This window comes from Eupeodes corollae, chromosome 1, assembly GCF_945859685.1.
Source record: "Eupeodes corollae chromosome 1, idEupCoro1.1, whole genome shotgun sequence".
In the NCBI taxonomy this organism is placed as follows: Eukaryota; Metazoa; Arthropoda; class Insecta; order Diptera; family Syrphidae; genus Eupeodes; species Eupeodes corollae.
In genome coordinates this window covers 254,211,966-254,235,449 of record NC_079147.1, presented here as the reverse complement: position 1 = coordinate 254,235,449, position 23,484 = coordinate 254,211,966, and the positions used below count along the sequence as shown (strand labels likewise).

At 34.1% G+C, this 23,484-nt stretch overlaps 2 protein-coding genes across 2 annotated transcripts in view; one reads left to right on the top strand and one right to left on the bottom strand.

Annotated features, from left to right (window-relative positions):
• The first annotated feature begins 1,659 nt into the window (after positions 1-1,659).
• Positions 1,660-10,235, top strand: LOC129949888 (uncharacterized). The gene is made up of 5 exons (XM_056061607.1): positions 1,660-1,728; positions 2,005-2,281; positions 8,781-9,011; positions 9,144-9,297; positions 9,397-10,235. Exons 1-5 carry the CDS (start codon positions 1,660-1,662, stop codon positions 9,524-9,526), a joined length of 861 nt encoding a protein of 286 aa, XP_055917582.1. The 3' UTR covers positions 9,527-10,235.
• Positions 10,236-11,432: 1,197 nt separating this feature from the next.
• LOC129949882 (KH domain-containing, RNA-binding, signal transduction-associated protein 2) overlaps positions 11,433-23,484 on the bottom strand; it is a 186,282-nt gene continuing 174,230 nt past the window's right edge. The window contains 1 exon segment of the mRNA XM_056061594.1: positions 11,433-11,584. Coding sequence (XP_055917569.1) covers positions 11,433-11,584 — 152 coding nt within the window.

Sequence of the window (23,484 nt, the reverse complement as noted above, 5' to 3'; positions counted from 1 at the left end):
TCAAGAAATGTGAAAATTTCAATTCGACAAATCCGACCTATTTCAATAACTTCCTACAGGAATTAAAAAAAAAAAAGTTCTATCGACTTTCAAATAAAAATTTAGGTTTTTTAAGAAATTAAAGTCTTAAGCTTAAAAATACAGACATTATTTTTAAACAGACTCTTTGAATTCATGAGCATGACCCAGTTGTGCATTTTATTTCCTTATGCTCATATTTTAAAACATGCCAAAAAAATATTCTTTGATAAATGATACTATTTTGGAGGTTCGAGGTGAACAATATTTATATTTAAGAAATATTTTGAGTCGACAAAATTTTTCACTTTTTTTTTAATTCTTTGGAAAAAGAACCATCTAATTTATAAACATTTCTTTCTGAAATTTTTCATGTTACTATCTGTAAAATATAATTTATTTGACGTCAATATCTCTCCCGGTTCTTCAGCTATGGCCAACGAAAAAAATGCATTCCAATCATAAGAGTTCTAGGGACCTAGACATATCGAGAAATGTTAAAGTTTGACAACTTAGACCAATAACAACAACTTTCTATTTAAATCTAAACCGAATCTTCATACATCTTTAGTTTGTAACATTAAAGATCAAATTTCTAAGAATCTAAGCTTGGGATTTTTCAGAAACTTCATACTTTTCACATTTATTTTCTTATTAACATTAAAGTCACACTTTCAAAATTGTACTCCTTTTCCCCTGACAGGCAAAAACAGTGAAATAAAAATTGACGAATTATTGGAGGATTGAAAATGTTTTTAATTATACCGCATATCGTAACTATTTTACTTTTTTAGAAGTGGTCAGCTTAAAAAAGGTATTATTGTTTTTGGGCGATTGAAAACTTGGGCGATGTCACGTTTGAAGCTGTCATCTTTTAAGATTTCAGTTTTAAATTACGCCATTACTCGATTAAAATTACCGATTGAGATCTATTGATTTAACACCATAGACTTTGAGATCTTAAGGATGAAATTCTTGAAGTAATCTAGGACACACAAAAGCAAATGAGTTTTTAAATATTAGTATGAAACCTGTTATTGGAAAACCATACATTTATCCTAAACAACCAAAATACAGTTTAATCATTTACTGTTTAAATAGCCTCAGAAGAAGTTTTGTATTTTATCATGATGTATTTTCTCAACTCAATCAATCAACCGCGTTAATTTAAATGTATTTCTTGAATTTGAATATTCCTCCGATCTATGCTGAAAGCTCAAGAGGTAAATACAATTATTGTATTTAATCTCTTTTTCTCGTATATTCATTGTGCAAATGTTGTTTTTGTCTTAAAATAATAGTTCATAATATGTACGTTTTGAACAGACAGAAAGCTTAAGTCAATATTAAATTATACCAACTGGAACAAGTGCATCTCTTCGTAAAATTAAATGCACGCCTGGCAGGTATTCCCATTATTAAGGTCCTTTAAATTGTGAATAACAAGATATGTGAGTATATGTGGGAGTGTATATGTGTAGGATATGGGAACAACAAGAAGCACATTTCCAACATACGCGATGCGATGTGCACTTGGACAAACAAAAATGTTTACGCAGAATGTCCTTTTTTTTAATATGAAACCTTTCCACATATCCATATGTATCTATATGTAGGTGCTAGGTATGGAAATGGGACGACATGAGCTGGGCTAAGCTTGGCTGGGCAGGACAGGACACTTGTGAAAATTTGTTTATCTTTCGAATGGGGGTAAAGTTTTGTAGGGACGAGTACCTGTGCTGGCGCTGGATGTTTTGTGTCCTTCGGGTGGGAACTTGTTTATTTGGAAAATGTTCTCCTTCTGAGGAATAAAAACATGTGTGATCCTCCGTGTCTCTGGAAGTGAAGAGGTGGCTATATGAGTGACTGTGATTAAAATTTGATTTGATATATGAAACTGTATGTTAGACTATGTTGTAGAGGAATGTTTATTTGTGGAAAAATTCTTACAATCTTTTTCTCAATATTTTCCTTATCCACCTGCAGGACTATCACGATGATATCAGACAGGAACAAATGTGGGAAATGCAAGCTCTTACGTCAACACCAACACAAGGCCCAGCAGGTGATCAAAACAGTCCGAATGGCGTCACAGATATGGACACATCCAACGACGAACGAACGGATCTCGAAGCACTGGGCATGGATTGCTCAGGAACAGCCGATAAAAGTGATAGCAACCAATCGAGTACGAATAATGACAGTCACCATCACACGACAGTATCAAGTGCAGACAGCATATCGGCGACTAATACGACGTCAGGTGAGTCTCCAATCTCTATTTCTGTGTGTTATGTATAGGTAAGAGAATTGGCTTGAGAAATTATAACTTCCTCTTGAGGGTATTTGACCTTAATTAAGTGACCCCATCACCCAAGTGCGATGCTATGCCATGCGATATGATGCGATGGTGGTGCGAGGTTAAATTTATGTGACTTTATATTGGCAGGGAAAAGCAATGTTCTCGGGTGTGTATGGTATTTGAGTTTGATTTAGTGATTTCAATTATCGTATTAATATTGTCGATTGGAAGAAAGTGTATGAAGATTGGGTTTGTCACTTAATAATGCTTGTGGACTATAAACAACCTTCTATATCGTTATCCAAGCTGTCAAGTGCATATGTATAGAACGAACAACGATTATAAATGGCAACATACTTGTTGAAGATTAAAATGAAAGAATAAATTAAACATAAAGTGGTGTTTAAGTTATGACTTATTATGAGTCTGTTATTGAAATAATTATTGACAACAATAGAGTAAGTTGTGTCGTTTATTAGAAATTATGTTTATAGGTCAAAAGTTGGTTAGGAAAAATGAATAATATGATGAGCATTATTGAGCTCAGTGGTGTGGAATTTAATTTTGAAAGCGCAAATATGGATAAATATGAAAAAGATCGAACAATGTTTTAAATGCATGTTAACAAAAATGCACATGATTTTAAAAGCCTATCTATGTATTTTTAAAATATACTTCTGTGGTGGTGAGAATCCTTAACATAATATTTACCATGACTCTGGAGCATCAATTAGGCTGACTCCAGAAAAGAAGTAGGCTGAATGCCACCTACACTGATAACTTTCCACCCGTCTGCCGATTTGTCTTGCTTAAAATGTTTGTAGGTCTTCGTGTTGTTTCAAAAAAGTTGTCAGTTGAATTATTGAAACATTTTTAAAATTTGAATATTACCAACAATTTTTTCCATATAAATAAATAGTTTAGTTTGAAAATCTAGTTTTGTTTTAATAAATTTTTAGTCGAAAACAAACAAACAAACAATTGGAGTAATTATCTTTCTAATTACACAAAATACAAGCAGCTTTTCCTCGAAATCCCATTACTAAGCATTCATTTTTAAAAACTCGCGATTTTAATCGCATTCGATCTTAAGTAGTCTAGCGGTTTCCCAAAAGTCCAAAAACACCAAAAAACACGCCTTATCGGCGACGGCGGGAAAATGCGTTTACCTAGACGTCTCTCATGAATCGCAATCAGAGAGTCAAGGGCTTTCGGACGATAATTATTTCAAGTGGTCCCAAAAGTTTAAAAACCATAAAAAGTACTTGTTTTCGGCAAAATCTACAAGACAAATCCTACTACCTATACGACTGTTAAAACGTTATCTTAGATCAGCTAATAGTTATCGTCAAGATGCAATGCATTTGAAGTGGTTTCCCTCTCTATTTCAACTTTTGGAAAAGTCGTATTTTTGATGCACTTTTTCTTAGAAACGGGGCCACTACCGTGCGGGTAGACAAAGGAGTCTGTTATCATCTTTACTGAGACTATCTATTACATCAATATCAACTAGTTTCCTTTTACGCTAAAGAATAGGCCTCATCTCTAGGTCGAATAATTTTTGCGTTTTTTCAAAAGACTGTTTTTGGGTTAGTTTCTAAATGCCGAACCCCTACGAGAGAGAGAGAGAGAACTACGGCCTAGTGACTTACAACTCTTAACCATTTCTGTGTGCTAGTACTTTTATCAGGGATGGAGGGGACCTACAGTTTTATGCCAAATCCAAACGGCTAATTTGAGAAAGCACTTTTTCATGACAAGAATTACTCTTAGAGATTTTCTCAATTTCCCGCAAGATGCAGTACCCGTGAAAAAAAATTAGATAGCATAGGCAGGGTCAAATCCAAGACCTCCGGCATGACAGTCCAACGCGCTAACCATTATGCCACGGGTACTACGAACCCCCAAGTTGTCCATTATGAATTCAAAAAAAAAACTGACTCAATTAATGACAGCTAATTTGACATTAAGCTTCAACAAAATGGCTCCTCTGTCAACTATTAAAGCCCCTATGAATTTTAAATACAATGCCAGAAGATATAACTTCGCACAAAGTATCAACCAAGAGCATACCTTGTAGCTCAGCCATTAGGTGTACTAAGATCAGTAAACCAAATAACATTGTTTCCTCTTTCAAAATAGTAACGAATCCTACGTTCTTCGATTCCATTTGCAAAACAAATATATGGCCCTCAGAAACTTTGGTCAAAGAATTTCCACAAAGTCAAAAATGATGTGTTTCTTTGGAACAGAAGTCAAAAAACTTAACAGGCATGCCATCTTCTATTAAAAAGTAAGGGACTTCGTAGTAAAACTGTTGACATTTTTCTTAACTCACAACCATTTCCACACGACGCGACGTATTCGTTTTGACAGAAACTTGGCTTAATTCAAGCTTTTCCAACACAGAACTTTTCAGTCAAGAGTTCCAAGTTTACAGAAATGATCGTCATGTTGGTAATACAAAGAATTTAGGTGGAGTTGTTCTCATAGCATTAAAAATACACATTTCTCGTCTTCTGTATCTTTTTCGTTTGAACTATCAATTGAACTGGTCTTTGTAAAGTTATGGGTACAGACTAAGATTTTTTTTCATTTTAAACGTTTATACTCCTCCAAAAAGTTTAGAGTCTGTTTATAGCGAACTCTCCTTGGCATTAGAACTTCCTATCAGTTTGCTCGGACACAAATATTTTACTTATAGGTGATTTTAATTTACCACATATTTACTAGATTCGATCCGAAGACGAATCCTGCCTTAAAGCCTCTCTTTCTTCTTCACTTCCTACTTACTGACTTATACTAAACAAGCTGTATTAAAAACTCAAAAAATGTAATTTTCCATTTAGTATTTTCTTCTGACTCTATTAGCACTCTTTGAGCTCAAAGATGTAGCAAATACATCTACGGGATTTCGAAATCACCGGAATACTAACTGGGAGCGTTATAGGGAAGTACTAGCACAACTGCTTAATCACAACCTTCTTAAAAGCTCCTCCAGTGAAGATGAACTAGACCTTTCTGTAAATCACCTCACCGAAGCCTTAAATGTATCGATGAGATCTTCATGCACTTCAATCTTCAATATAAAAAAGAATTAAGAAAGAGTAAGAGGTCTTCTTGGAGACATTTTTGTGGTAAAATAGAAAATACTTCAGAAGCCTCAAGACTCAGGAAAATTCTCTCAAAAAGTCCAACAATACCCAGTGCTTTAAAGACAGAAGCAGGCACGTGGACTTTCACAGATGAAGAATCTCTTAATCTGTTATTAGACACCCACTTTCCAGGTAGTTCTAACAATATCAATGACTTAACATCAGAGTCTTTAGCTTATACAAGCGATTTAGTTGATCTAATAACGCGGGAAAAACTGCAATGGGCCATAGACAGCTTTGATCCATATAAATCTCCAGGACCAGACGGAATCATTCCGGCCGAACTACAAAAATGCTCAGACATGATTATTCCAATATTGGAAATCATTCTGACAAGCTGTGTAAGGTTGAAATATATTTCCAAAGCCTGGAGAATGGCAAAAGTAGTCTTCATTCCCAAAGCAGGGAAACCCTCACACGTTAACCCTAAAGATCTACGACCAATCAGCCTATCATCCTTCCTTTTTAAAACCTTGGAAAGATTGATTGAAATTTTTATCAGACATAATTTAAAACCATGTCTCAATTCCACAGCTCAACATGCTTACTCTAAGGGAAAATCAGTAGAATCAGCACTTCACTCGCTGGTACGTACTATTGAACATTCCCTCGAATACAAAGAATATAACCTGGTAGCGTTCCTAGATATTGAAGGATCTTTCAACAACGTCAGTTACCAGGCGATCACAACAGCAATGGATAAGCTGAAATTAGAGAAGTCACTCATAGATCTTATAAGTCTCATGCTCAAAAGCAGGACAATAATTTCTAACATGAGAAGTTTTATTACCACCAGACCGGTAAATCGAGGCACTCCCCAAGGTGGAGTCTTTTCGCCTCTTTTATGGAACATGGTAGTAAACGACCTACTTACAGCATTGGAAGCAGATGGTTTTAAGGTGATTGCATATGCCGAAGACTTTGCGATATCCGTATCTGGGAAGCACCCCTAAGTTCTCTCGGAACTCCTACAAAATGCCCCAAACAGGCTAACTAAATGGGCTAAGCAATGTGGATTGGACGTCAACCCACACAAAACAGAATTAATACTCTTTTCGAGAAGATATAAAATTCCTCAGATTATCAGATTAGCCCACCCAAGATTAGAGGAATACCATTAAGCTTTTCAGATCAAGCTAAATATTTGGGCCTCATTTTAGACAAAAAACTAAATTGGAAGGCAAATATTGATAAAAGAGTCAAAAAGGCACCTGTAGCGCTTTTTACTTGTAAAAAGGCCATAGGATCTAAATGGGGCTTCTCCCCAAAAATAACCCACTGGCTATACACTTCGGTAATCAGGCCGATAATCATTTATGGAGCCTTCGTATGGTGGACCGCACTGGACAAGATGGTAAATCTAAATAAGCTCATCAAAGTCCAGCGGTCAGCAGGTATGTGCATCACAGGAGCACTTCGCACAACACCAACCGCTGCACTGGAAGTGCTTTTAAACCTAACACCACTTGAAACCTTCTCTAAAAAGGTGGCTGCCAACTCATGTGTAAGGCTTAGAGCCACCTCTCAATGGACCAGTAACAATACTGGACATACTACTATTCTAGACTATTTCAGATCTATCCCAGATCGCTTAGACTATACCACCCCAAAAATGGTATTTGATAAAAGATTCCATGTGTCCATCCCTTCAAGACCCTCCTGGAAAGAAGAGGGACCCCTGGAAGACGATGCGGTACACTTCTATACTGACGGTTCAAAGACCGATCACGGAGTTGGAACTGGTATCTATTCGGAACAACTGAATCACAGTCTATCCTATAGACTTCCCAATCAATGTAGTGCGTTCCAGGCAGAAGTAATGGCGATTAAAGAAGTACTATCCTGGCTCAAAGAAAACGTTATATCTTGTAAGGTTATACGAATCTTTTCAGACAGCCAAGCCGCTCTTTAATCTCTCGCGTCTGTCTTCACAAACTCTCAAACAGTCCATGATTGTCAATCATCTCTGAATGAGATGACGGAACAGTTTAACATTCACCTCATTTGGGTGCCGGGCCACAGAGACATTCCGGGAAATTGCAAAGCCGATGAGCTCGCCAAAAACGGAACACTTCTGCCTCATGTTAGACAAAAACATAACATAGGAACACCACTTGCTACATGCAAATATCTTCTCAAGCAATATGCTCTAGAAACAACAAATGCTAGATGGTCACAAAGTATCACCTGCCTAGCAACCAAGCAAATATGGCCAAGTATTGACTTAAAACGGTCAAAAAGCTTGATATCACTGAGCAGACAAAGTATAAGCTCTACAATTGGAGTAATAACGGGACACTGCCTCATGGGAAGACATGCTCTGAGGCTAGGGGTCTACACAAATGACTTCTGTAGAAGATGCATGGCCGAGGAGGAAGAGGAAACAGTGCAACACCTTCTATGTACATTTCCAGCACTCTCCATTAGAAGGAATTACTTTCTCGGTAATCCCTTCTTCGATAACACCAGTGAACTGGCAACGATTGACACAAAACGTCTCTCTAACTTTATTAAAAGTACAAAATGGTTTGTTTGAATTCATTACTCTCCCATGAGTAACCTCATTAGTGGTATCACAATGGACCCTTGAGGTCTACGTGTGTCAATGACATCTGGACAGCCACTCCAACCTAACCTAACCTATTAGCACTCTTGTTCTAGAATCCAGATCAGGAATTACTAATATAGATAAATATCCCCCCCCTTGGACATTTTTTTTGGACTTAAACAATCATCTTACTGAACACAGCAGATCCTTTGACTGTTTAATAATATTAACCTTAGAAGAGCTAATTTCCAGTTGTTATCTGAAGATTTAATCATTTCTGAAATATTTTCTAATATTGACGAAGCAGTTTCAAATTTTTATAATATCCTTAAAAATTGTTTAGAAAAAAATCTACCTTTAAAGAAATCAAGAAATATACATAAGCTTTAGCTAGCTTTGGTACACGAAATAATTGCGTTTACAGCGTTACAAAAGAAATAAGGCATGGAAAACTTATCTCAAAACTCTGTCTCCAATAAACTTCTCATTTTATGTTGAACTATTTAATGAATTTAAGTCTCTTTCTAATTTTGTATTTATGCTATATTTTATATTACTGTTACACTTCTTTGAAAACTCATTGTTTAGAACCAGTGCCCCACTATCGCAGTTTGACGCTTTAAGTCGGTTAAGCTTTAAAATAAAACAAATTATATATAAAATTATGATAGCCATTTTAATTGTTTCGTTTTGGCTTATTTACTTAATTTATAACACTTTAAATCGTAATTTTGCGTGCTTTATTTTTGCTCGTCAGTTCATCCATCAGCAATGGCTGTAGCAATTCAACAACAACTCACAGCTGTCGGAATGGCCGGAATTCTTAAACCATCAACAGGTGTCGCAGCAGTCACAGGCTTACCACAAACACAGTCCACATTAGCCATGCCCAGTGAGGCTGAAACGACAACATCCACACTGGCATTACTCGATCCACCAGGAGCTTTATTGCATCCAGCGTTGCGCGGTGTCAAGTCAATCAATATTGGTAAGTTTCAAAGTTTCTACTAGAAACTCAAATACTCCATTACATGTCACTCCTCAGAGGTTTCCTAAAACAAAACAAAAAACACATTTCATTTTTGTATCGTTTTTTTTCTTACAACAACAATAAACAAAGCTGGTCAACTTGGACGCAAACGACCTCTTCTCGGTGTACCACGTTCCGGAATGAATCCCACCAAACGCACAGTGATGACCCTCCTAGCCCGTGCCAAAAACTCACAAGCCATACACTCTGTACGAAATCCAGCAGCGGCCGCCGGCTTTGCTGAGTAAGTACCATCGAAGCTATAACCTTTTTTTTTTGTTTGCATTTGCAATTATTGCTCTCTATATAGAACAAACGTCCCTTATATATTTGACTCACACAGAACGTCACCCCAATTCTCCATTCTGTCAAGCAGTCCACTTCAGATGTTAGCCTCACCTTTTATTCTGCCACAACCAATGGATCAGTCAATGGTTGCTCTACAAAAGGAGAGTCTGGCACAGGGTGTCTAAAATAATCCAACTGATAAAAATAAAACACACACCGTAGTAGAATTTAGAAAAAAATTAAATAATTTTTTTAAATTAATTACCACCACCAAAGAAAAACAAAAAAACACCACTCTTTCTATTTATTAAAAATAAAAAAACAAAATAACACAACCGAAAAATCCCAAACGATGCCACGATAAAATTAATAAGTAAACAAAAACAAAACATATATTTAACATACTTTTAGGGACTTGAACACAAATCACAAAGAAAAAAAATATAAAACAAAAAAAAAGTATATTTTTAAATTAATTTAAGAAACAAAAAAAAAATATATATATATTTAAAAAAATAAATAAAAATATATATGAAAACATCATTAATTTCCCAAGCGATGGACACGAACATTTTTTATATTTAAAATTAAACAAAAATGAGACAAAACAAAAATTGATAAGCTAATAAAAACAAAATATTTATATTTACATAATTTTTGTGATTTTCTTTTTTTTATACTTAAAAGATGAAGAAAAAAAATTAAAATAAATTCCTCTACTCGTAAAAAACACCCTTTCTTTGCAAAAACAAAAAATCCCCAACAAAAACTAATTTTAAAAAACGTACATTTATATATATATAAATAATATAAACACATTAATCTAAATGTCTATTTGAATTGATAAACAAACAAACAAATTAATCAAATTTAAACAAAATGAAACTTAAACATTAGAAAATTAAGAAATTAATATACAAAACATTTAAATTGCAATTTAAAATTAAATTAAACAAAAAACCAAAAAACACAGACAAAAATTCATTAATAAAATTTATTTAAACACAAATTCATTTTTAAGTATTAAAAATTTAAACTAAAACTTAAAACAAACAAAAATGTATGCTTTACAAAGTGTTTCGAAGACACACAAATGTTTCGAGCATTAGTTAGCGAATTAAATAAAATTTTAACACAAAATTTAAATTTAAAAAATAAATTATAAGCACAATTTTGTTGCACACTCAGTGTTGATAAATTTATGTTTATTTTAAATTAAAATTAAAAACAAACAACCAAATATTAATGATATGAAACTCTTAAATAATCCAAGAATATTCAATAAACCTTACGAGTTAAACTTTGTCATCTTTATGACGAAAGCTTCATTGTGAACATTTTGTTTTTTTTTTATAACTCATTTTATCTCTTTAAAAATTGAACACCCTGTTTTGATGATTTTGACCGGATTTTCGAAGAATATAGGTACCTGCATCTATTCTTGGCATAAAAGCGAGAGTTAAAGTGTTTTTTAAAGGAGAGGAATACAAAATGAAGCTTAAGGGGTTTTATATAGGGTTAAGTTGCTTTTAAAAATAAACTCTTCCTTATATTTCTTGATTTTAAGTTTTTTTGGTTTAAGTCAGGTATTTAGCTAAAAACTTAGTCTTAAACTATTTTTCAGATGTATATTTTTGAGACTAATAGTTTCTTATGCAAACAGCTTAGCTATAGATATGTGTCCTGTAGGGGTCATAGAAAAGGATTGGAATTAAGTTCGTGGCAGAGGCTGACATTTGGTGTAACTTATTTTGAAGTTTTTTTTAAGCTTTTGGGTGTTCTTCAGTATTATTGTATCAACTTCTGATCCATAGAACGCTATGCAAAATGAAAATAGTACGTATACGCCTACGTGATTGAAATACAAAATTTAATCCTTAACCATTTTTGGGAGCTATTCGAGTTAGTAAATAAATTGGAATTATTTTACTATAAAAGTTACGTTTATACCTTTTAGTTTTATGTCAATCAGATTTCAAGATTAACTACATATAAGAATTCGGATTTTGTATTAAAAAAACGCGTTCCAAAGCTCAAAATTAAGGCAGATCGGTGCTTGGACAGTGCCATTTTCCTTGCAGAAGTTAACAACTAGAAGAAAGAGATGTGATTGTCAAGAAGGACCACTTTTCGATTGCTCTCGGAGGTATTGGTATGTTTGACAAGGTGTTCTATAAAGTTTATGAACTCCAACTTCATCCATCCTGATTTATTAGCTGCTTCAATGCTGCTGATAAGTCCGCCTTTAAGGAAAATCAGATTGTATTTTTTTAGGGGAAATATAAATAGTCGAGGAACTGTTTTTCATGTAGCATTAACAGCAAGGTACGTGGTTATAAGCTTTTCTCGCTCGGCGGATGCAATGGCTCCGACTAACTTCGTTGGGAACCCCTTCAGGGGCGTAGGCCATCTACTACCTCTACGCACCATCGTGTACAGTTTCCGAAGATGTGTTTCAGCTTTTTCCAACGTTTGCCTAATGACGCTGATTCTGCCTCGACTGTCCTGTGCCTTGGGCTTCTTGTGTGAGCGGATTCCACTGCATTGCTTTGCTTGCAATGCTGTCGTTACATGTTTGAAGTGTATGTTCAATCCATTGCCACTTACGCCTACGTATTATAGAGTCTATAGGTTCCTGGTCTGTCCAATTATAAAGGACCCCATTTGATATACCGTTTGGCCAGAAAACGCTTAGGATGTTACGAAGACATCTATTCACGAAGGTTTGCAGCTTTCTTGTAATGGCTGAAGTAATCTTCCAAGTGCTGCACGCATAAAGAAGATTCGACATTTGTTCGAAACAGTCCTTCAAATTTTCGGCGCTTTTGCTTTGCCGATGCCATTCTTTCAAGGTTGCTAGGAAATATCTATTTGAGAGGATGATCGGGTTTCGAGGCTGATCATTTTTGTGTTTCGAGGCTGATTATTTTTATGTTTCTGGAATTAATTTTCAGCCCCACAACTTCTGCTCCTCTCTCCACAATTGTTGCCATTTGATGGAGATTCAAGAATCCTATGAAAAAGTAAGCAAAGATCGTCCGCGTAATCCAAGTGCTTTAAATACGATTTCAAAGTCCATTGCATCCTTCCGCTACCTTCCGCTTATCACCAACAAAAACAATATTGGCCACAGAATACAGCCCTGTCTGACTCCACCACGGATTTCAAAATCATCTGATAACATAACATCGTGCAGAACGTGACACTTAGATCCATCATATGTTGCTTTAATAATAGCAATTAGTTTTTCTGGAATGCCTCTCCTCAGAAAAGATGCAAAGGAGCGATGTCAAAAACAGACATCAGTCTAGTGGGTCAATGAACATCGCTGCCGGTTCATCGACGAATTTAGGAGAGGCAAGGAATAGAGAAAGTAGGGAGAATTTGGAGTTGGGAAAACAGACGGTTGAACGTGTCTTGGTTCAACAAGAGAGATTTGAACCTATTCATAAGTGGGAGATAAAGTTCACAGGAGAACGATGTGAAGCTTCGGTGAACGCCTTTTTAGAATGAGTTGAGGAGAAATGCGAGTCACGCAGGATTTCAGAAAATCAGTTATTTAGGTCCACGGTGAAATTGTTTGAAGGAAGGCACTTATATGGTATAGGGCTGTTAGAGCGTCGGTTAATTCGTGGTCGGAACTTGTCAGTGAGTTGAAACTGGAGTTCTTGCCACCAAATTATGACGATTGGTTGTTAGAAGAAATTAGGCATCGTACACAAGGTCAAGATGAGTCCATCGGGGTCTATGTGGCTACGATGAAAAATTTATTTAGTAGGCTTTCGGAACCGATTTCTGAAGTAAGAAAGTTGTCAATGATTCAAAGGAATCTGACTCCTTTCTATCAGACACAACTTGGTCTGGCGAGGCCAAATACTGTGGCTGACTTAGTAGCGCTAGGTAGGGATTTGGAGGCGGTTCATGCCAGGGTTGAGGCTTACGCTCCCCCTCCAAACAGTAGGAGTAGGACTTTGCTAGAACCGATCTAGCATATGTAGGTATAAGCCCAACTCGCCTGGAAGTTTCGGTTGTCGTAGAGGACAATCAAGTAGTTCATCAGGGTCAGGTGTCGAATACGTTCCGAAACCAAGGTCGGAATGGTTCGACAAACAATAGAAGACGTACTGCTTGTTAACGCATCGAAGGCCGTATCGAAGTCGATGAACAGCAGGTGTAGTGGTGATCGATATTCAGCGCACTGTTCAATAATGATCGGCAGGGTGTTGATATGATCAATAAACAAGTTCCAGCGCAGATAAGCTTGTTTGGTATCGAGTGCGGCCCCAAGGTGTTCTCTGATGCATTCCGGTATGTTTTTTGCTACTATTTAGCAACGGCCTGTAGAACGCAAATTCCTCTCCAGTTTTAAACTTTGTTGGATCTTCTTTTTGTGTGAGCTTGACAATAATTCCCTTCTTCCACTCATCGGTGAAGCTTTCAGGGGTCCCTGCTTCTTTTCTGAGCGGATGAACAGTTCGCTTGATGAAAAGTTTTATTGCGTTTTAAAAAAGACATGTTACAAACGTACACCCAAAAAATGTTATAACAGTCCACATCTATCGGCTCGATCACAAAAACTTTAACAGTATTGAATAAAGAAAAAATAACTAATAACAAAGCTACCACTTTCTAAAAACGATGTTATTCGGAAAAAAAAACAATGAAAAATAACACACACAAAAATGTACAACAGAACCCAAATTTCACGTTTTCAATTTTATCCATCACAATTCAGTACTTTGACGTTTGGATTTTGTGGATGCATTCAGGGCCAAATTGCCAAGATTTCTACATTTAAAATGAACGTATACAGTCTTGGAGTGTTTTTAAAGCTCAATGTTACAACCGTCCCGTGTTACTTTCGTACCCGTACCCTCCCCTACTTAATATACAAACAAGTTAGTAGTAAAACCTTTTATTTTTAGTTCAAGACTATAAAGTTATATGTGAAAATATTTTACGAAAATCAGTTTGAAAGGTGATTCACGAATTAAATGAGTCCGAAATAGTATTAAATTGACTTAAATTGTGTACTTAATTTCAAGTACGAGTATTTATTAAGAAATTTAACTCATTTGAGACAATTTTGTTTGCATTTGAAATATCTTCTCAAATCTTTTTCATTTATTATTATCATTTTCTTCCATCCAACATTGCGACGTAACAATAAACGGTGATAACTACAGTAAAAATATTTATATTGATGTTAAAAACAGTTTGAATTAAGTTCGACTTGAAATTGAAATGATCACGTAAGGTTATGGTCTTGAAATTATTTGATTCAAATGCAGTTATGGTCTTGAAATTAACCAAACGATTTTAATGAAAAGAGTTCTCAAAGTTTGTTGGAATACATTAAAACAACAGAAAATCGAATTTCCATTATAGTTCTTTTTGATACAAATTTTTCGTTTATGAATGCGTCTTAATATTTAAAAATCAACCGAAACTTATACAGTTCCAGAAGAATGCCAACATTTTTAAGTAATAAGATGATATTAGTTTATTTATATAAATCCGTTCAAAACTGTACATATATTCAGAGCATATCAACACTTTTTAAAAAGTCATAACAATCTACGACTAAAAAAATGTTAGTTTGTTTTGTCAATAATTGTTTGAAAAACTAATCAAATTTTCATTTAATGTCACACTAAAGGGTTTTGAAAACATTCATTAAAACAACGTTCAGGCCATTGTTTGGACTAGAGAGTCTTTAAGAAAATAATTTAACAAAAAATGTGAAAACTGATTTAATTCAAGACATAATGTTCTAAACTACAAAAATTTTGACAAGAATGTCGGATTTTGAATTTTTAAAAATACCCTTAAAAACGAACATATTTATAAACTTAGGACCGATTTGTGGAATTGAATTGAAAATTTTGACATTTCTCGACGTTTCAAGGTCCCTATAGTTAAAATAAAAGATTTTAAGAGAGATGTCTGTACCTCCGTACGTCCATACGTCCGCAAAGTTTTTTTCGTCACCAATAGCTCAAGAATCTCTAGAGGTATCGACTTCAAATAAATATTGTTAAAAATTAATTTATAATAATAATAGTGCAGCAAGGACTCTCAAGAAAATTGGGTGGGTGGTATTTCTACCATAGTAATTTAAGAAAAAGTTAAACATTTTGGTTAAACCAAAAAATCTCACGAGCCAATGCATTTCTTGGGATTTTACGTTCCCTATAATCTAAATGGAAGGTTTGTGGGAGATTTTTGAGTGCACGATCGGGATGCCTTTTTTTCGTCAACCATATCAAAAGAACTGGCAGAGATTTTCCTTCAAATTGATTTTGTTTTACAAATAGTAACGCCAAAAGATACAGATAGGACTTTCAAAATTATTGAATGGGTGTTTTTTTTGTAATAAAGAACTTTAAAAAGTGAAAAATTTGGTTAACTTAAATTATATTTCCAACCAATATCGGTTTAATAGCTTAAGTGAAATTTAATATTATACGTTTTGGCGTGGTACAAAATTAATATGTATTTGAAAAAAATTTTGTTTACATCTGATAAATGTAATTGAAAGTTTTCTTAGACAAAGTAAGAAGTATGCTAAAAATTCTACAGAAATTTTGTAAAAACGGATTTTCGACTAGATTTTTTTCTATTATTAGAGTGGATCTAATATCTTACTTGTTTACTTAAGGTGGCGCTACAGTCTAAGTCGGACCTGGACCTCAACTAACATACGTCTCCAGCCAGCTCGGTCCCTAGCTAGCTTTCTTCAGTTTCTCACGCCAGGCTGGTTGAGATTTTCACCCACCTGCGTGCGCTACCTGAGTCACGGTCTTCCTCTACTGCGCCGTCCCTCGGGATTGGATTCGAAGACCTTCCGGGCTGGAGCGTTGATGTCCATTCTACATGACCTAGCCATTTAAACCGATGTTAGTGTTGCTGTACAGCCCGCACATTTCTTTGTTATATCTTCTCCTCCATTCTCCATCTATGCGTACGGGACCAAAAATCACCCGAAGAATTTATCCCTCGAAGCATCTCTCGCACTCATCTTTCTTTGACAGGGTCCAGGCCTCAGCGCCATAAATGAGAATTGGGATGATGAGTATCTTATAGATGATGATTTTAGATGCTCTAGAGAGGACTTTTCTGATTAATTGCCCCCTAAGTTCTAAGAAACAGTGATTTGCAAGTTATTCTTCGTTTGGTTTCAGCGCTGGTGTCGTTGCTTGAATGTATGGGGATGCCTAGGTAGACAAATTCTTCTACTACCTCAAAGTTAAAGCTGTCCATGGTGACATTTTTGTCCAAGACGTCGTTGTCCAATGTCCTTTTTTAAAGATAGCATAAACTTGGTTTTGTCCTCATTGACTACTAAACTACTACTTCTTTGCTTCCGTCGCAATGGTCAAAAACGCTCCACATTACGCTTTGATCTTCCAATTATGTCTGCGTATCTGAGTAATTGGATGGACTTTTGAATCGAAAATCAGCCTCTTTTTTATATTAAATAAGAAAGTATTTGCAATGAAATACGGTATCAGACAAATGATCGAAAAATTAAACGATTTCAGTTTTCTCCAAAATTGCAATTTGCGAACAGTGACTTAAATTTTCTGTTATGTGTTAAAAGAAATTCACGGCATCGTTGTTCTTTTCGTACCGTAAATTGTGTAATTTTTTAATAATGGCACAGTTTTTACTTGTCAAAAGATGACAACCGTCAAAATTAGGGTCTATTCCAAATAAGAAGAGGAATTGCATTTTCAGTACAAATATCTTTTTCGTAAAATATTATTAAGTTAGAATGACGCTTTGGTAAAAACATAAATAAATTATGTGGACATATTTAAAGATCTAATACTTTACCCAAAAAGTATCACTAACAAGTTGAACAATTCCTGACCCATGCCATGATGAGTGTTTGTTCTTCAAGTAATTTAATCACCTTCAACCCTTTTCTTCTTTCTCCAAATGTTTTAATCACCTTAATAAAAATCAACAACATTGTTCTTATGTTAAATTTCGGTTTAACAGGAAATATCAACTTCTTGAATTCCTTATTAATACTCATGTTTCAACTATTAAGTATTCTGCATCAATTAACCCCACATTAATATTTTTTCGTATAGTTGTGGTTTATATACGAATATTTAGGTGAATATAAGAAGGTATACATAAATAAATCAACTCGATAAAATACTGATATAATTATCCCTTGCCAGTCATAAAAATAAAATAATCCCTTTTCGAATTCATTTAACATTGCAAACGACCCTCTTACGATATGCCCATTAGTCTCTTCAACTGGATGCTGCGGGCGGTGGTTTTGTGCTTCTGGTGTTGCTGATGATACTTCTGGTTGGATGTTCATATCCAATCATCCCATTTTGGTCGACGTCGTCGTCGTTATTGTATAAAACCATCTTCATCGTCCTTCCTCCAAAATGATGTCTGTCTACATCCTCAAATAAATAATGAAAATACTAAACTTTATTATCATGCGACCGCACCAAAAGTGCTCCGTTGTTGTTGGTCGTGTGCCCATTGTCGGAATATTTCTTAAACCCTTCCCCCTCCGAAAACTTCCCTTCTTCCATCAAAACCACAGCATTTAAATGGAGGGAGCATGTAAAAATCAATAGCTTTCTTGTTAAATGAACCATAATCTCTGGCCCAAAGAGTCAAAAGTGTATATAGGCAAATAAAAGGCCTACAAAAAGAAAACAACTTGTAAGATAAGTATACTTGCATATTATATATACATATGTATGTATGTATATTCCAAAGGATACTTTTATCCTTGAGATGGTACAAAAAATCGAAAATTAGGAAGTTGGGGACTGTGAAGTAGAAAACTTGCCATCAGCTGCAATAAATCCCGCATCTTTTTGCTATATCACTATATCAGGTGTTTTGACCTCTTACTTCTTCCTCAGCTTTTGAAGATTCTACTACCCATTAGGGAATACCCTTCTGCGCTATGCTAAGGAACTTATATTACAGCATGTGAAAGTATCGAATTCATGAGAATTAAAGTACCTTCTATCGCAGAAGAAATAGAACAAAAAAGTTTTATTTGGGAAATTTTATAAAAGCTACCACAATCCACCTGGCGGGCGGTCTATCGGGTTATTTTTTACTCGAGTTAAAGGAAAACCTTTCGATTTTTAAAACATGGAAGCAAAGCTATTTATTTTTATTTTATTATTTTCAAACGGAGATAAAGCATCATTTTGCACATTTCCTAAAGTAATTTTTTGTTATTTCCTTATCACAAACCTCAAGGCTATAAAGTCGTTAAGATATCGATTTGAAGATTAAGGTGATATTCTTTTTTTTGTTGGAAAACTCTGAGACCTTTTGAAAAATAGGAGAAATTTGAATCTGAGGGTTAAACGTGTAATCTCTTGAGAGACTAAAACAAAACAAAATATATGCACACCTGTTTGACATTAAGTGAGATTTGAATAAATTATCCCCTATTTTATTGTGATGACGGGTTTTAAATTCGAATCCAACCCTTTTAGGCAGGGCCGTCTGTTTGATATTGGCAAGCCTTATGAACTTCAAGGGAGATTTAGAAAAAGGCATTACACGAATCAAGATTACACAAATCACTGTGATCGGGGTTTGGATTTTGGTTTTTTCAAAAAAAAAAAAAAAAATACTTTCCACATAGAAAGATTGTGAAAAGACTGCAGACGATGTGCTTAAGAGACTATAGTCAAGGCCGCCTCTTTATCCTAGTGAGAAGTTGGCTACCCTTTAAAGTGGTAAAGAGGACTCGATTCTTCTTTCTGAATTTTGTATTTAAAGGTCGTTTCTTTCAATGTTAAAAGTTAATGAATGTTAAAACAGATTTAAACAAATATTACTCATACGCCACAGTGAACCAAAATCAGTATTTTATGTATTTTACGCCAAATATCTGTTAGTTTTGAAAACAAATTTTGAGAAAAAAGTTAGGAAATGTTGCTTAATATTATAAACTATTCATATTCTAATTCATCATACAAAATATAAACATTGAAAAATAATAATAACCTATGCTCAAGGGTCAAAGTCTAAACCCTAAATCCTGGCGAACTTTTTACTTAAAGTTTGAATAGAAGAGTTTTGGAATTTCAAAACATAATCCTTCTATTGAATTTTCCGTTATGTATGTCAGGCAACAACTTATTCAAATATATATATAAAAGAGGGTTGAATTTATTGAATTTGGCAAATGAATATTTTACAACAACAATGTTCATAAGTTGAAATATATATAGGTATGGAATATTTACATATTTATTTCTTTTTTCTTCTTATGTGATATATTGATATACATTAGGGTGATTCAAAACATTTTTTTTTTTTTTTTTTTTTTTTGCAAACAAGCTTAAAAGTTTAAATTCAATGTAAAAAGATGCCAGTTAAAAGTTGAGCCCTTAATATTAATATTAAGACTGTCCGCATCGCGTTTTTCTATTTTCCGTAAGAATAATATGGAAAAATTATTCTCTGCACTTTTTGAATTTTATTGCTAGTATTATTATTATTATAAAAAAGAGACTTTTACTTATTTTTGTAGAGAATCGAACGCTCTACAAAAAAGGTCTCTAATAATTTTTTGATAAACCTAATAGTTTACAAGTTATTTAAGGCCAAAGTTAAATTTATCGAAAATTTTAAGGTTTTTGATGCATTCCAGCAATTTTGATGGTTTTATTGGAACAAATCACTCAAAAAATTCATGTTTATTTTAAATTTAGTTACTTAGACAATCATTGCTAATAATTCTCGGTAGTTATCCAAAGAAAAATCGAATAGTCTAAATATTTATTATAAATTTTGTGTATGAAAATACAAATTATGTTAAATTGTTTATCTGTTCATCCAATAGTCTGTAAATGCTCATTTAAATTCCCAAAATTATAGCTGAAAAATTAATTCATTATTGATTGACCGATCAGAAAGAAATTTTTTTATGTTTCGTCGGTAACATAGTTAGTTAACACCTCGTTAGTTAACACGCGCGACCATTCTTTGTCAAATCAGCAAAACAGCATACAATCATAAGCTCCCACGATTGGTGGGTATCGTATTACGGACAACGGTGCATTAAGGTGAATGCACGAATACTAGGTCAAGGTCGCTGACAAAGCATATCAATGATGCACGCCGTTAGGTGTAATGTTAGGGAATAAGTTTAAACAAAAAAGATGGACTATGATTTCGCAGCTAATCGATGCTAAAAATAATTTCAAAAGTTTCACTAGTCGCATTATTGCAAAAAATTATTAGCAATGATTGTCTAAGTAACTAAATTTAAAATAAACATGAATTTTTTGAGTGATTTGTTCCAATAAAACCATCAAAATTGCTGGAATGCATCAAAAACCTTAAAATTTTCGATAAATTTAACTTTGGCCTTAAATAACTTGTAAACTATTAGGTTTATCAAAAAATTATTAGAGACCTTTTTTGTAGAGCGTTCGATTCTCTACAAAAATAAGTAAAAGTCTCTTTTTTATAATAATAATAATACTAGCAATAAAATTCAAAAAGTGCAGAGAATAATTTTTCCATATTATTCTTACGGAAAATAGAAAAACGCGATGCGGACAGTCTTAATATTAATATTAAGGGCTCAACTTTTAACTGGCATCTTTTTACATTGAATTTAAACTTTTAAGCTTGTTTGCAAGACAAAATTTTTTTTTTGAATCACCCTAATATACATATATATATGAACATACAAATATATGTAAATTTACACATGAAAATGTCAGCAAAATCAATACAAAGGATTTATACCTAGCTACCTACCTAGAACATGAAAAAATATATGTATATTAATTCATGTAAATTTGTTCTTTCTCATGAGATACAGAGGTCTTGAAAAAAAAGCTATTAGTAATTTTATTTGTTACATTTAAGACGATATGATGTGTCAAATATTTATATGTGGTTACTTAACAAAATTGAATTAAATTTTCTGTGAAATTTACCAAGTTATAAATCGTCTGTAAGTTTGACCTTTTGTTTTTCATTTACCATTTTACTTATCTTGTTAGATTTATGGGGAAAAATCTAAAACTTTATTTTTGATTCTTTGACTCCAATTGTTTTGTTTCATTTTAAACTATACTCGATTTTGAATACTCTTATGTGGAATTGAAGGTTAATTCATATGATGAAACAGAATAAGCTTACAAAAAATATTCAAAACTTCCTTAAAGAATAAAACTAAAACACATTTCAATTTGAACTAATTTCGATTAGTAATTTAAAAGCCTTTACAAAATTAATAGAAGAATTTATAGAGAATTTTACAAACTATACGTGATTTTAAATGTTTTCAGAAGTTTTCATCTTGATAATTTTGTTGTTAACTTCCTTTTAAGCTTAATGTTTTTATATTAATGCATCCTTTTCAGGAGTGTCAGTTATTATCATGCTCTTCATATTTCTGGATCTTTAGAATTTCTTTAGGCAATTCCTTTGGATACGGTCGAATATATTCAGGATATAAAAATATAGTTAATTGATTCGATTATGAGCCTGTTATTTGTGGAGCGGAGCAAGACGAGATGTCAGCAGAAGTTGTGGGATCATCGCTGGTAAACGGAAATTCAGCAATTATTCCAGGAACATTATCAGTTAGTACTTCAGCTTTTGCCACTGACAGACCTATACTTACTTATGGAGCTCAGGTATAGATCTGTCAGCGACAAACGATGTCAAGAAATCATCTTCAGTGAAAGTATTATCCATTAAATGGATTTACACCAGTTTTTTGAAACTCCGAAATATTGTTTTCCAAAGAAAATGCAGCAATATACGCTGTGTTGGCAAATTGAGCTACCTCATAAATGGAAACTGTTCTTCCGAGATTAGATAACATCCATGTATTCATGGCCTCCCTATATCGAGCCTTAAAAGCTCCATAAACAGAAATATCCAGCGGCTGAGGCGATGGCTGACAATTTTAATTGTTATGTGGCTAGAATGGTTGTCACATAGTACTTAACAAGGGTTTTCTTCAGAGGGCTTCACATATCTAATGAAGTGGATCATGGTCTTGTAGAAACTCTTTTCAGTTATTTAACTACTTGGGTTGGCTACATGCAGTGACCCTTTTGGACCACCTTGTAACATGAATTTCTTGATATTGACTCTAGGAAACACAAATACAGGAGGAATGGTCCCACCAGAAGCATTAATGAAACCAAGCATTGTGAAAAAACTGTCCTCTCTCTGCCGATTTCACCAGTCCAACTTGTTTGCACCCTCTGGTTGCAACTACTTTTGGAGGGTTGGTCACTGTTGTACATCCAGTTTCTTCAAGCTTCCATATCATATGAGGTTAAATTTTCTTTTTATTTAGAATGATTGCAAGATTTTCGTACAACTTACTCACATTTTCTTTGTTAAAACATGTAGCCCTGTATTGAGAAGTAGTTTCAGGTTTTCGTACTGAAAATAGCCTTGTTTTTTTTGGTATTCCATATATAGTACAGTAAGAAATTGCCAAAAAAACGATCCGCAGTAGTCAAGTTTCTATATTTGAAAGTTGATACAATTGAATATTTGCCAAAATATTTTATCAAAAAAAATAGCGAAATTCAGACCAGGGTTAAGCTAATTTTCAATAGTTGACTATCAAAATAGTTGACTATCAAAAGAGAATACGTCTGTGTAAGGTCAGTTACAGAGTATAAAAACTTCAAGGAGGGGGTTTGTTCGTAGACTACTACATTAACATGTGGTGTTGAAGCGAGGTTGAAGCTTTTTTATGTACCTGAATCAAATTGAAATGAGCTTGATTCCCCGACCGGAACCGAGTCAAAATTTGTGTGGCGTAGGTGGAGTAGGTTTTACAGACCATAATGCAGGTAGTATATTCTCATATGATGCTATCAAATTATCTCACTTGCACTTCAAAAGAAACATCGAAAACACCATTTCCATTTTAAAAAGTGTTGTCAAACTGAATCATTTTTAAATCTTCTTTTGCTGTGAAACCGCAAAAAACAAAACCTAATAATATCAACAGTAACAAATTGATTTTTTCCCCAATGGAAAACACATGATTCCAAATGCACAACTACTCAACGAACACAGCCATCGAGATACAAATGCAATATCAAAGGTACCAAAATTTGAGAACGAAATCAGTAAAAAT